The sequence below is a fragment of the Nicotiana attenuata genome, unplaced genomic scaffold, assembly GCF_001879085.1.
Source record: "Nicotiana attenuata strain UT unplaced genomic scaffold, NIATTr2, whole genome shotgun sequence".
Lineage (NCBI taxonomy): Eukaryota > Viridiplantae > Streptophyta > Magnoliopsida > Solanales > Solanaceae > Nicotiana > Nicotiana attenuata.
The window spans coordinates 133,136-148,959 of NW_017672235.1; the positions used below are offsets into that span (position 1 = coordinate 133,136).

General features: G+C 40.2%; 1 protein-coding gene across 1 annotated transcript; it reads left to right on the forward strand.

Annotated features, from left to right (window-relative positions):
- Window positions 1-12,214: 12,214 nt before the first annotated feature.
- Window positions 12,215-15,091, forward strand: LOC109212414 (receptor protein kinase-like protein ZAR1). The gene is made up of 2 exons (XM_019376055.1): window positions 12,215-13,952; window positions 14,061-15,091. Exons 1-2 carry the CDS (start codon window positions 12,485-12,487, stop codon window positions 14,732-14,734), a joined length of 2,142 nt encoding a protein of 713 aa, XP_019231600.1. The 5' UTR covers window positions 12,215-12,484; the 3' UTR covers window positions 14,735-15,091.
- The last annotated feature ends 733 nt before the right edge of the window (window positions 15,092-15,824 follow it).

Below are 15,824 nucleotides of genomic sequence, written 5' to 3' on the forward strand. Positions count from 1 at the left end.
CTCCTCGAAATGTGATCTCACTCCCGGCCTCCTTGGCCATCTGAAGACGAATCGGCTGAATCAGGCCATCAATAAACCTCCTCACCCTCTTTCTCTCTCGGTGGGAAGTATGACAAGAGCATGGCGAGCTAGATCGATGAACCTGGTCTCATACCGAGTGACCGTCATGGAGCCCTACTGGAGGCGCTCAAACTGCCTCCGATAAGCCTCTCGCTGAGTGATAGGGAGAAACTTCTCCAGAAACAACAGTGAAAACTGATCCAATGCCAAGGCTGGAGAACCTGCTGGTCTAGCTAAATAGAAATCCCTCCACCAAGTCTTGGCGGATCCAGATAGGCGAAATGCACCGAAATCAACTCCATTGGTCTCAACAATGCCCATGTTCCGAAGAACCTCGTGGCAGCTGTCCAAATAATCCTGAGGATCCTCGGTAGATGCACCGCTGAAAGTAGTAGTAAAGAGCTTGGTGAACCTATCCAACCTCCATAAAACATCGGCAGACATAGCTGCCCCATCACCGGCCTGGGCTACCACACCCGGCTGAGCTGCTCCAACTGGCTGAACTGCTGGAGTCTGAATCGGGGGAACTCCCTGCTCCGGAGTACGAGTAGCAGGAGTCTGGGCCCCTCCTCCAGCCTGAGAGACGGCTGGTGCTACAGGAAGCAAACCTGCTCGAGTAACACTCTCCATGAGACCCACCAATCGGACCAGAGCGTCCTGAAGAACTGGGGTAGCAATAAACCCCTCTGGGACCTGAGCTGGGCCCACCGGAACTGCTGGGGCTTGGGTTGGGACCTCCTCGTCAATGTCAACCCGAGGCTCCGCCACTGGTGCTGCTGCTCGGGGCTGAGCTCTGCCCCTACCTCGGCCTCTAGCACGGCCTCGACCTCGCCCTCTTCCCCTAGCGGGAGGTGCTTGGGGCTCGGACTGCTGATCGGTAGATGAGGACGCGCGTGTTCTAGCCATCTGCGAAAGAACAAATTAGAATTTCAATTAGCATTGAGAAACCAAACCGCACGACAAGGAAGAACAAATGTGAAACTTTTCCTAACTCGCTAGCCTCTAGGGGATAAATACAGATGTCTCCGTACCGATCCCTCAGACTCTACTAAGCTTGTCCGTGAGTTGTGAGACCTATGCAACTTAGAGCTCTGATACCAACTTGTCACGACCCGGATTTCCCACTCTCGGGAGTCGTGATGACGCCTACTAATGAGAGCTAGGCAAGCCCAATTTGATTACTTTTTCATTAATAATATAATCCCCTTTTAACAATTATCGGCAATAATACAAAAGTAACGAAATTAAATAATAAGCGGAAGTATTAATATTATATAAAACTGAATAGAAATGCGGAAGATTCAACAAAAGCCTCTACCCAAGACTAGTGTCACCATACTCACGAACTACTAAGAATACTAAATACAACGTCTGAAAGAGATCATAAACTGTTTGTCTCGAATACAATGAGATAACAGACAGAATAAAGGATAGGGGAGACGCCGGGCCTGCGGACGCCTGCAAGGCTACCTCGGGTCTCTCTGGACTAAAGACCTTCTCCCACACTACTGCTGCTACTGTCCGAAACCTGGATCTGTGCAAAATAGCACAGAGTGTAGTATCAGCACAACCGACCCCATGTACTGGTAAGTGTCTGGCCTAACCCCGGCGAGGTAGCGACGAGGCTAGGACCAGACTCCAGATAAACCTGTGCAGATATATATACTAGTACAACGGAGAAGTAACAAGAAAATAACAGTTAAAGCTGGGGAAGGGAGCATGCTTCAGGGGCAACAGATAAAAATAAAATATCAGGTAGAATAGCACGTACATCTACAGTTTAACTTCTAACAATAAATGAAATGATAAGGCAACTTTCGTATTCAACTCATCTTGTTGCAGGCGTGCAACCTGATCCCATTTCTCAATATCTCGTGGTAGGCGTACCACCCGCTCCCATTTCAGTGTCACTCGTGATAGGCGTACCACCCGCTCCCATTTCAGTATGATTTGTGGTAGGCGTACCACTCGCTCCCATTTCAATATATCATTTGTGGTAGGCGTACCACTCACTCCCATTTCAATATCATTTGTGGTAGGCATTACCACTCGCTCCCATATCAATATAGCATGTGTGGTAGGCGTACCACTCGCTCCCATTTCAGTATCATTTGTGGTAGGCGTTACCACTCGCTCCCATTTCAATATATCATGTGTGGTAGGCGTACCACCCTATCACGACCCCAGTTCACCCTCCGTGAACATGTCATGATGGCACCTAGTCCCACGACTAGGTAAGCCTAACAATGCGGAAGATAAGCCATAATTGCGGAAGAAAGTAAATAAAACTGAACTAGCAAAAATAAATGGTGTTTAAGGTGCCGCTCGGTACATACCACAACAATTCTCGAAGCTAACACATTCCCAAAACCCGAAAACTCACAAATCACAAGCTAAGGGATACATAAGAGGCTCTGACTCAAGAATATCTATATAAGGGAGAAATACTGAAAGAGCTATACTTATTACAGAAAGCTGGAAAGGGACTCTTCGGTCTGCGGACGTAGCAGATATACCTCGAAGTCTCTACCGATACGCCTCCTTCCAAGGCTGACAGAACTGAGTGGGAGTACCTGTATCTGCACAACAAAAATGTGCAGAAGAGTAGCATGAGCACACCACGGTGGTGCCCAGTAAGTATCAAGACTAACCTCGGTGGAGTAGTGACGAGGAACAGTCGAGACACCTACCGGTCAATAAACAGTATAATCATAGGAATAATGGAAACGACATATAAATATGTAAAGACTGCATGAATGACCAAGAATGCTACAATTCACAATAAGGGAAAAATACAACAAGTAACAACGAGAATATAATAAATGATGATACGAAATGACGGCAGAATCACAATCCAAATCCTAAGGTCACAACACAGCAAGGGGAAAGCAAGTCAATAACTCATATCCTACAATTACCTTCACAAAGGTATTATTCAACTCTTTCCACAATTTCACCAAGTCTCGGACAAACCACAACTCGCGAAGACCCAGCATCTGAAATCTAACAATTGGCATCCTGTGCCCCATCAAACTCATGGTCATACTGACAACTAACTGGCTAACTAGGGCCACTCTCACAAATATAATGGATAAACGAGGGCGTACCTCCACCCTTAGCAAAATCAGGAGGAATTCACCTCTAACAGGAGTGTTCAGCTATGTGTACGCTTGTGCAAGTGTTTCTAACAAAATTCTACCAGCTAGCAAACATGAAAAGGAGAACGGACCGCACGTTCGATGTTTCCTCACAACTCCCAAGCGGTAACGCTCATACAGGAAAACAACCCACAATCACAATATAAAACAAATAGGAATGTCTCCACAGGCCGTCACAACTCTATACAATCAATCCCTGACATAGCCCACCTTATTTCGCCACGTGTGCAATAAATAGTATAATAGGCACGCTCACACGTCGCATAACAATCGTCCCACCCTTATTCCGCCACATGCGCAACCCACATATAAGCANCCTCCCATTTTAATATCACTTGTGGTAGGCGTACCACCCGCTCCCATTTAAATATCACTTGTGGTAGGCGTACACCCGCTCCCATTTCAATATCACTTGTGGTAGGCGTACCACCCGCTCCCTTTACTTTCAACACAATACACAATACAATCCCGGCAAGGAAACAATCAAATTAATACTCTTCCCGGCAAGGGAACAATAACAACAAGTCAAACATCCCGACAAGGGAGAGTCAGCTATAACCAATCCTATTCAACTTCATCTTGGCACAACTAATACCAATATTCAGTCACAACTTTCATAGGACAGGGGTATACAATTATCAAATTAAGACTCATGGTCATGCTCGACACCGATGCATGGATACTCGTCACCATGCCCATACGTCGTACTCAACACAAAACAAGTAGCAATTATGACTCAACTCCTAATCCCTCAAGCTAGGGTTAAACCAAACACTTACCTCGATGCTTTGAACTCAACTCAAGCCTCAACTATAGCTTTACCCCGTGATTCCACCTCTGATCCGCTCGAATCTAGTCACAAGTCACTTAATTACTTTAACAAACACTAAATGAATCAATTTGAATGCATAAAAATGAATTTCTCAAAGTTTTGCCCAAAAATTCCAAAATCGCCCCCGGGCCCACATGGTCAAAACCCGAGGTTCGAACCAAAACCCGGTTACCCATTCCCTCACGAACCCAAATATGTGATTTGTTTTGAAATTGGACCTCAAATTGAGGTCCAAATCCCCAATTTTTAGAAAAACCTAGGTTTTACCCAAAACCCCCAATTTCACCCATGAAAATTATTGATTTTAAGTGGAAAACATGTTAAATAATGTTAATGATTGAAAGAATTGAGTAAAAATCGACTTACAAATGATTTGGAATAAAACTTGTTCTTGAAAAATGTCACGACCCAAACCCCGCACTGGTCGTGATGGCGCCTCTCGTGAAGACGAGGCCAGCCAACTAACCCAACTCATCTTTTCAAAAATAATTTAATCATGAATAAACAGCTAAAGTATGACTTAAAAATATTAATTAGAGGAATTACAACCCCATACAGCCCTAATCGGGGTGTCACAAGTCACGAGCATCTATTAAAATGTAAGTACAACCTCAAGGTCAAAAATACACTAATCAAGAATAATGGACAAAGGGAGAAGACTGATGCTGCGAACGCTGGTAGTCACCTCGTTAAACTCCTATATCTCTGACTCTGATCAGCCAAACCCGCTATCGGGTGAATAAATACCTGCATCTGCACACGGGGTGCAGGGAGTAAGTGAGTACTCCAACTCAGTGAGTAATAAAGGTAAATAACAACTGAGCGGTAAGAAATCACGTATGTCACATCATCATGCTATCTAGAAGTAGTGTAAAACCTTTTGAGAAAAACAGTGAAGCTGTGAAATCTTTAGAAATATCTTAGCTCAGTTTAAAACCTCTTTTGGAAATGACTTTTTCAACAGTATGCAAACGAATGCAATTCAAATAGTGCAGATAAGCACAAAAGTCCGCCCTCGGGCACCACACTCAATTAACAGATAATGTCAGGCAATCCGGTAGATATCTCATGAAGTAGCACAACAACAGGTAAGACAAGCAAATAAAATAAAGTAAACACACAGAACAGTACTAGTACCGCTGCGGCGTGCAGCCCGCTCCACATATCGTTGCAGCGTGCAGCCCGATCCGTTTATCGTCGACGGCGCTCACTGGGGGTGTGCAGACTCCGGGAGGGGCCCCTTACGGTCCAAGCGCAATAATAAGTCATCTCGTGGCATCAACTAGGCCCTCGGCCTCATATCAATATCAATATCATACCGCTGCAGCATGCAGCCCGATCCCATACTCAGTCCAAAATTACATAAGCCCCTCGGGCACAAACATATAGAAATATTCAGCCCAAACTTCATTAAAAATATTAATTAAGTTTCAAGTTTAAGAAAAGGTGGCTAATTTTGCAAGTCAGTATTAAATACCAGGACTGAGTTCAATGATATGTAAAAATGGTAAGAAACCAGTAATAACAATCCCTGAAGGATTCAATCAATTGGCACGAAGCCCAAATATAGCAATCAGCTCAATTAAAATGATAATACGTGAATTTCAGTCAAATACGCAGTATATTCATCTACCGGGACGGACCAGGTCACAATCCCCAACGGTGCTCTACCCCACGCTCGCTACCCGGCGTGCAAGTCACCTCAATATAGCACTACGATGTGCAAATACGGGGTTTCAAACCCTCAAAATATCATTTACAATCATTACTCACCTCGAACCGGCGAAACCTCTAGCTCGCGACGCCTTTGCCCCTCGAATCGGCCTCCACGCGCGTTGAATCTATACAAAACTAGAACGAATACGTCACAATAGGCTAAGGGAACAATACCCAATCGAAAGCAATCGAAAAATATCAAAAATCTCGAAATTAGCAAAACCCGAGCCCCGGGCCCACTTCTCGAAACTTAGAAATTTTCACATCAACGGGTTCCTTATCTCCTCACGAGTTTATACATACCAAAAGTTCTCAAATCCGACCTCAAATGGTCTTTCAAATCCCTAAATCAAATTTCAAAATCCCAAGCCCTAGTTCTTCAATTTTAGGCTTAATTTCCATGAATTTCTAGGTAGATTACACAATAAAAACGAATATTGAGTTCAAAAATATTACCTCCAGGTGATTCCCCTTGAATCCCTCTTCAATTAGCTCTCCCAAGCTCCAAAATCGCTCAACAATGGAGGTTCCTAACCTCAAAATCGCGGAATAGCCTTTATAAAACATTCTGCCCAGCACTTAAAATCCTTCTTCGCGAACGCGGTCAAAGCCTCGCGTTCCCGAAGCACAAAAATTCCATTGACCAAAATTCCTCTTATGCGAACGCGTATAAACACTCGCGAACGCGATGCACTAGCCATATATACCTACGCGAACGCGGTCCCACATACGCGACTGCTCCTGGACCTAAATCCTTATATGCGAACGTGAACAACCTCCTGCGAACGCGAAGCATCAGCTCCCAACGCTTCGCGAACGCGAGCCCTAAAGTGCGAACGCGAAGGCTTAAATTCCTGCCTTCCAAATTCCTTCTACGCGAACGCGAGGCTCCTCTCGCGAATGCGAAGAGATAAATCTCTGCAACACTGAACCTTCAATTTCTGCAACTTCCAAACTCCAAAAATGGTCCGATTGACCATCCGAAACCACCCCGAGGCCCCTGGGACCTCAACCAAAAGCACCAACGCATCCTAAAACATCATTCAAACTTGTTCCAATCCTCAAAACGCCTCAAACAACACCAAAACCATCAATTCACATCGAATTCAAGCCTAAGTTCTTATAAAACTTCCGAAACACGCATTTGATAAAAAACCAACCAAAACACCTCTGAATGACCTGAAATTTTGCACACACATCCCAAATCACATAATGAAGCTACAGCAACTCTCGGAATTCCATTCCGACCCTCGGATCAAAATCCCACTTATCAACCGGAATTCGCCAAAATACTAACTTCGCCAATTCAAGCCTAATTCTACACCGGACCTCCAAAACCACTTCCGATCACACCCCTAAGCCACAAATCACCTAACGAAGCTAACCAAATCATAAAAACTCCGATCCGAGCTCATATACAAATAAGTCAACTCTTGGTCAAACCTTTCAAATTCAAAGCTTTCGACTGAAACTGTTCTTTCAAATTTATTCCAAATTTTCCTAAAAACCAAAACCAATGATCTACATTAGTCATAATACATAACACGGGTCAAGTCATGCAAAGTGCAAAAGCTCAAAACGACCGGTCGGGTCGGTACAAAAAATCGCCTAAGGAGTTTGGATTTTGAAAGAATGGTGAAAAATAGTTCAAATTCGACTAAGTATAAAATTTGCTGGGCCTTAGATATGGGAATTGCGAACTGGGGTTCGCAATTGCGTACCCCGACCATTTGTGGGAATTGCGAAGCTGGGTTCGTATTTGCGAACCCTTCCCATTTGCCAGTTCTCGCATTTGCGAAGGGAAAAGTCGCATTTGCGACCACCCTGCTTTCGCATTTGCGAACACTAAGATCGCATTTGCGATCAGTGGCCAAAATCCCATAATTCGCAATTGCGATGCAAATCTCTCATTTGCGAGCTCGCAATTGCGAGATGATCTTCGCAAATGCGAAGACCACAGAGCTGAGCATACCAGATTTTACAAAGTTCAAAAATGCAATCCGACACCTATCCAAAACTCACCCAAGCCCTCGGGGCTCCAAACCAAATATGCACACAACCTCACAAACATCCTACGGACTTATCCGTGCGATCAAATCGCCAAAATACCATCATATACATCGAATTAAGCCTCAAATTTCATGATTCCTTCCAAATTTTCATTTTAAGTCCGAAACACGTCAAACGACGTCCGTTTTCAACCAAACTTTACAGAAAGCGCTTAAAACCATATATAAGACTTGTACCGGGCGCCGGAACCAAAATACGGGACCGATACCATAGTCTTTTAATCAAATTTCATTTCCAACTTCCTTAATTATTTCCAGAAAACAATTTCACACAAAAATTCATTTCTCAGGCTTGGGACCTCGGAATTCGATTCCGGGCATACGCCCAAGTCCCATATTTTCCTACGGACCCTCCGGGACCGTCGAATCAGTGTCCGGGTCCGTTTACCCAAAATGTTGACCGAAGTCAAATTTATTCATTTTAATATCAAAATTTAGCATTTTCTCATAGAATTCATATTTAAGCTTTCCGGCTACGCGCACGGACTCCGCACGCAAAGCACAAAATGAGTAAGAAAACAGGTGATGACCCTTTGGATCGTCACAATAAAATAAATGGATAGATAGATAGAGAAAGAATAGATTAGCGTGGCCTTAATTCCTTCAAACGTTGAGATTATTAGTATCCAAAAAGATACAAAAGTTTGAGTCTGAAGAAAAGTTTTAATGGCATTAGTCGTGGGAAATCGCAATTTACGCCTATTTCATTGAAAATCTTAGGCAAAAGCCTTATATAAACAAACGTTTAAGCCATGACTTTGGAATTGAACTTCTACACCATATAGGATTTATATTCTAAACTGCAGTAAAATGGGATTTTTCAGTTTCCTTGTAATATACGGATAGTTTAGCCTCGTCAACTTTGTATAGCGTCGTCATATGTGTAATTTAAATAGAAAGAATTCTAGCCTCAGGTAATTTATAATTATATCATTAAATTATACAAATAATTAAGGTTATAAAAGTCAATTAATATTTCAAGGTTATTTTGGTCGTTCAACATTTAGCATAAATTATTCGTGCTTTTATAATAATATAAATATATAGATAGATAGATAAATAGATATAGATAGATATATTTTATCGGATACTATTTTGGAAGCAAAGCACCGAAAAGTATACATTTCTCTATGTAAAAAGCGCCATGTAGTGGGCCCACCATTGGCTGAACCGGTATGGACCCGGTTCACTCGTCGGTTGTCCTACTTTGGAGACTGGTTGTTCATTATCCAGTTTAATTAGGTGATTTTTGTTAAGGTTAGGATATAATGTATATAATTGATGGAAAAAATAAAAGAATAATTAGATTTCGCCTATTTCTCATGGAAAGGAAATGCTACTCTAGGGTGAGGTGTAAGCCGTACAAATTTGTAATTTTTAATATTTTAGACATAAGAACTAATTAAGCACACACATTCATAGGGTGAAAACTTACCCATACACATATTTATATTAATTTAATGAATACATGATATATATATATATATATATATATATATATATATATATATATATATATATATATATATATATATATACACGCCTATCACTAAATTTTAATGCATTTTTTTTCTTAATTAATAACTTAATCATGATAATTAATAAAATTTAACGTAAACACTGAATGCGAGTATATTTTTACATTATACATTCATAGATAGGACTTGAGGTGTCTTTATTCGCTCTGTTCGTATTTTCCGGTTTGTTACTATTTGATGCTATTTTATCTTTTATATGTTGTTTTGTTATTGTTGTTGTTGTTGTTGTTGCACTTGTCTTTTTCCCCTTTTCCTTATCGTCCTTTGTCCCCTTATTTTTTCTTTCTTCTTCGTCGTCTTCCTTTCTCTCTTTTTACTTTTTCTTGAGTCGAGGTCTATCGGAAACAGCCTCTCTACCTCGGCAGGTAGGGGTAAGATCTGCATACATACTACTCTCCCCACACCCCATTTGCACTATAAAAAAACTGAAATTAGCTACGGACGTCGTCGCTAATCTGTCGCTAAAACGCTCGTAGCTAGCAGAATTTCTTGATAATCCGTTGCTATTCGCTAAATGAGATTAGCGACGGAGTTTTCTATTTGGCTAGAGAATTTGTCTGTCGCTAAAACCTGATTTTTTAATAGTGTTGTGGGATCATACTGGGTATGTTGTTGTCGTTGTTGTTAACTTGAGGTGTCTTTATCAGGATAAAAACAAGAGGTTAAGGATTAATTTGGGTCAAATAAACATGTGGAGTGATTAATAGACAGTCAAAATGCATGCTTCATTGAAATCTGTTCATTATTAGTACTATATCATTTAGTTAATTAACAATAATCACCTTGCTGTTTCACTTCAATTGTCCAACACTATAAAGACAGTCCTCACTGTCAAATGTGGTCACTTTTTTACCAACTTTAAATCCTGACCCTCCATCTCTTCTTGTAATTCTAGCCCTAAAAAATCAAAGTACAGAAAAGTGGTCCTTAAATTTTGTTTATTACAACTAGCTAAGTAGATGGTACTATTACCAATTCTTGATAAAAGATAAGAGTTACCCCAAGCCTGACTTCTTCTGAGTTGTCATTGCTTTACTTTTTGCATAAGATATGGTTCATGCTTGGTACATATTTCTTGTTTCAGAAAGAAAATGTAGTTACCTAATTTTTATTTATGTGGCAGTACTTAGTACATAATTTAAGAAGAAATAACTTTTTTTTTTGAAACATGTATATTAAACATTTTTCTTTTTACTGTTCCTTGAACCAAGGGTCTATCAGAAATAATTTTTTTATCTTCACAAGGTAAGGGTAAGGTCTGAATACACATTATTCACTCAAACCCTTCTTGTGGGACTACATTGGATTTGTTATTGTTGTTACTGTTGCCATTTTTCTTGGGAAAAAAGGTTGTCACGGTTGAATATCTCTTTTTTTTTTCTCATAGAAATTGTTCAAGAAAAAACTTGTTAAAACGAGGTCTAACTTGGCTTTTTAGGTCGTTTGGTTTGAAAATAAGTTATGCTGGGGTTAGTTATCTTTATATTATTTCTTTATTGATTGTTTTTCATGTTGTATTAATTCTGGAATTGTCAATTTTATTGTTTTATCCTGGAATAACTTATCGTGGGACTATTATTGGGGCATTTGCATCTATACCCGCTTTTTGTGCCACATTTTAACTTGTGCCCGCTTTGCAAAAAAAATTGCAAGCGTACCCGCTTTTTCACATAACTTCAGCACACGGGGCTGAAGTAGCAAAGACAATCACGCAAAACTTCACATTCTAGTAGCCGGGCCTGAAGTTCAGCTCTAGAGCTGAAGTTTTCAGTTACAACACAGAAACTTCAGCTCTAGAGCTGAAGTTTCCAGTTACAACACAAAAACTTCAGCTCTAGAGCTGAAGTTTCCCAGTTACAACACAAAAACTTCAGCTTTAGAGCTGAAGTTTTCCAGTTACAACACAAAAACTAAAGTTTCCAGTTACAACACAAAAACTTCAGCTCTAGAGTTGAAGTTCTTGTCTTTGTAACTGGGGAATCCCACTATCAAGATGTAATTAGATTTCCTGCTGTTGTTGTTGGCTTTCAGTGCATAGTCGAGATTTGCAACGCTCCTAATACGAAGTTTGCTAATGGTCCTGGTACGACTTCACTACCTGCTGAAATCTACGTAAATTTGATAGTTGAAGCACGTGGAATTACGTTGTTTTGTACCCAATTCTAACAACACGTAAATTCAAGTGGTCATAAAATAACAGAGGCTTTGATGAGTTTAAGAAGTAAAAACCAAGGGCGGACCCACCGTTATAGGTATGGATTCGATGGAATCAGATTGTAGAAGAAGAAAAAAGAAAATGAAGGAGGAGAAGGGGAGGAGAAAGGGAGCTGAAGTTGTTTAAAAAGTGGGTACAAGTTAAAAGTTTAAAAAAAAATGAGTATAGGTTAAATGGGGGCGACCAAATAGGGCGCCCCGTGCATTTTTTACACTATTATTCCACCCTCCTTATCCAAATGCTATTTTTAATTATGGATAACTCATTCCAAGATTAGTAATCAAATAATGAATAAGACGGTACCCCAAGATTATTTTTGTTTATCCATCGTACCAAACCACCTCGAAGAAGTCAAATTAGACCTCACTTTAATAAGTTTTTTCTTGAACAATTTCTATGCAAAAAAAAAAAAAAAAAAGATATTCAAGCATTTTCAACTGTTCCTATTTTGTTTTACATATTGGCTTATAGCCCCCCCCCCCCTTCCAACCCCCCCACACCCCACCACACCAAAAAAAAAAAAAAAAATCTCACGATAATAAGACGACATATATAAAAATTGTCCCACGTATAACCTTACCCCACTCCACTGATACATTTACAGTGTTTACAACAATAAAGCTTCCTTTTCCTTCTTTTTTCTGTTTGTTTTTCCCCAAGTATAAGAATACATTAATCTATTTTCCCAACGTCTTTCTTCCACTTAGCTCAACCCCACTTTACCTTTCTTCAATACACACACACACACACTGTACCCTCTTTTTCTGTCTTTCCACTGTTCTCACTATCAACCCTTTCACACTCTCCCTATCTTTCTCTAAAGCTCAAAACTTGGTTTTCTGGTGTACAAAGGTAAGTTCTTTGAAACCAATTTTTTCCATTTTCTTGAGCTAAAAATGCTAGCTTTATGTTTATACATTTTCTTGGTTCTTTCTAATTCTTGTGTTTTAGTGAGTTCTTTAAACAGTGAAGGAATAGCACTTTGGTCATTCAAGAAAGGTATAGGTCAAGATCCTGAAGGTTCATTAAATAATTGGAATTATTCTGATGAAACTCCTTGTTCATGGAATGGTATTACATGCAAAGATTTTAAAGTTGTTTCTGTTAGTATTCCTAAAAAGAAACTCACTGGTTTTGTTTCTTCTACTCTAGGATCTTTATCTGAGCTTAGACATGTAAATTTAAGGAGTAATTTGTTTTCTGGTAGTTTACCTGTTGAGTTATTTAAGGTTCAAGGTTTACAAAGTTTGGTTCTTTATGGGAATTTGTTCTCTGGGGTTATACCATTTGAGGTTGGGAGGTTAAATTATCTTCAAACTTTGGATTTGTCACAGAATTTCTTGAATGGGTCTTTTCCTGTGAGTTTGCTTCAGTGTAAAAGGTTGAAGGTTCTTGATCTTAGTCAAAATAATTTTACTGGCTTTTTACCTGAGGGGTTTGGTGGTAATTTGACTGCATTGGAAAAACTTGATCTTGGTTTTAATAAATTTGAGGGTCCAATTCCAAGTGACTTAGGAAATTTGTCTAATTTGCAAGGGACTGTTGATTTGTCTCATAATATGTTTAGTGGTTCGATTCCGGCGAGTCTTGGTAATCTACCAGAGAAGGTGTATATTGATTTGACTTATAACAATTTGAGTGGTCCAATTCCACAAAATGGTGCTTTGATTAACAGAGGACCTACTGCTTTTATTGGTAATCTTGGGCTTTGTGGACCTCCGTTAAAGAACCCGTGTTCGGCACAAAGTGAGGCAAGTTCACCGGAATCGGAACCTTTCTTGCCTAATAATTCTCCTTTAGATGGTGTTGGAAATGATGGGAATGCCAAAGGTTTGAGTAGAGGTGCTGTAATTGCGATAATCGTTGGGGATGTGGTTGGAATTTGTGTTATTGGTTTGCTATTCTCGTATTGTTATTCGAGAATATGTGCCTGTGGAAGGAAAAAAGATGAATCTGGCTTTGGTTTCCAGAAGGGAGGGAAAGGAAGAAAAGAGTGTTTGTGTTTTAGGAAGGATGAGTCAGAGACGTTATCGGAGAATATTGAGCAATATGATTTAGTGGCACTAGATAATCAAGTGGCGTTTGATCTTGACGAACTTCTCAAGGCATCCGCCTTTGTCCTTGGGAAAAGTGGTATTGGCATTGTGTACAAAGTTGTGCTTGAAGACGGGCTTAACTTGGCCGTGAGAAGACTAGGTGAGGGCGGTTCCCAAAGATTTAAGGAATTCCAAACAGAGGTGGAAGCAATTGGAAAACTGAGACATCAAAATCTTGTGACACTTCGCGCCTATTATTGGTCTGTGGATGAGAAGCTACTGATATATGACTTCATTCCAAATGGAAACCTTGCCACTGCAATTCATGGTAAGCTTCAAATTTTGACAATTTGCTTTCTTGTTTGCCTTTTTTTCTCCAACTTCTCATGATTATTTAATTGTTAATTGTGGTTTTTTGGCTTGTCTCAACCCTTAGGAAAACCTGGAATGGTGTCATTTACACCTCTTTCGTGGTCCATTCGACTAAAAATAATGAAGGGAACTGCTAAAGGGTTGGTTTATTTACATGAGTATAGTCCCAAGAAATATGTTCATGGTGATCTGAAACCATCTAATATATTGCTTGGGCATGACATGGAACCCAAAATCTCCGACTTTGGACTTGGACGTCTTGCTAATATAGCCGGAGCATCCCCTACTTTGCATTCCAACCACATGGCCTCTGAGAAACCACAACAAAGTAAGCAAGGCAGTGCACTGTCAGAGGCTGCAACGACAGTTACGTCAACTACAACTTCTGGTTCTTGTTACCAGGCTCCCGAGGCATTGAAAGTGGTGAAACCGTCACAGAAATGGGATGTTTACTCGTATGGAGTGATCTTGCTGGAAATGATTACGGGAAGAACCCCGGTTATCCAAGTAGGTTCCTCAGAAATGGATCTTGTCAACTGGATTCACTGGTGCATTGAAGAAAAGAAGCCACTTTCAGATGTATTGGACCCGTATTTAGCTCAAGATGCTGATAAAGAAGAGGAAATGATCGCAGTTTTGAAGATTGCAATGGCGTGCGTTCACAGCAGCCCGGAAAGGAGACCTTCAATGAGGCACATATCTGATACACTAGAAAGACTGCCCGCGTCCTCTCACTGAAAGATCAAACACAGCCCGTGTCACGTTCTCTTGGTTAGCACTGAAGTTTCAGCATCTAACCGATATTGTGCAAACTGTTAACCGGTTTGAGCAAAAACAAATGGTGCAGAAATATTTATGACTAACAGTAGTAATCTCCACTTGTTGTTGTTGAGAGATCTAAGTGAAGGAAAGTCTGTTTGAAGAGCATGCCAAAAAAATTTGTTACTATTTTTTCATGTGTTTTAATGCTTAAAGAATGTAGGCTTTTTGCTCTAAATTCAGGCTTTTGTTGTCTATTTGTTGTTCCTTCTGTTGATCAAGAACATAAATTATTGTTTCTATTTATTACTACTAGTATTCATCTTTGTTTGTGAATGAGTATGTAAATAGCAATGATTGTTAAAACAATAAAGAATTAATGGCAATAACTATATGTCTCTGGAGTCTGCAACTTTTAGTACCATTTTTGTCAATATTCCTTTGGTACTTGAAATTCTTTAACTAGAGGGATTAATGTTTTCTAGTGCTAATAAATGTATCTTGGTGGCAGCTGCATAATTGTCTCATCTACCCTTCTCATTTCTGCAGGAGACTATTTCCGCTACTTGAACCTGTAATCTTGTCGCACTGTGGCAACTTTTACCGATGCACCAACTTCCTCTCCTGAACATCTATAGAGTGAAAGTATAAAAAATTATGTGCGCTATCAAGTCATCTAAAAAATAATAAAGGCAAGCCATCTTGAAATGTTTCTTGAAGGGAAAAAGAGGCTAAAATCATAAGAATGATATTAAGATGAAAATTTGGGGATCATTTTCAGATTACTTCAGCTTCAGCACAAGCATTTCTGTACAAATCTGTTTGATTCTTGATCTTTTCCTTTCTAGGTATATCAAACAAGTTATTGATTCTTGATTGTGTCAGTCTACCTAACCCTTGAAGGAACAAGTCAAATATGCAAAGATTAATAAAAGGAGTCTTTATATGTTAAAGATGCACCTTTTCAATCCAGCGTATCGTAGAAATGCAGGATAAGGGACGTACAATAGATTTTTGTGGTCCGATCCTTCCCTGAACCATAGCGGGAACTTAGTGCACTGGACTACCG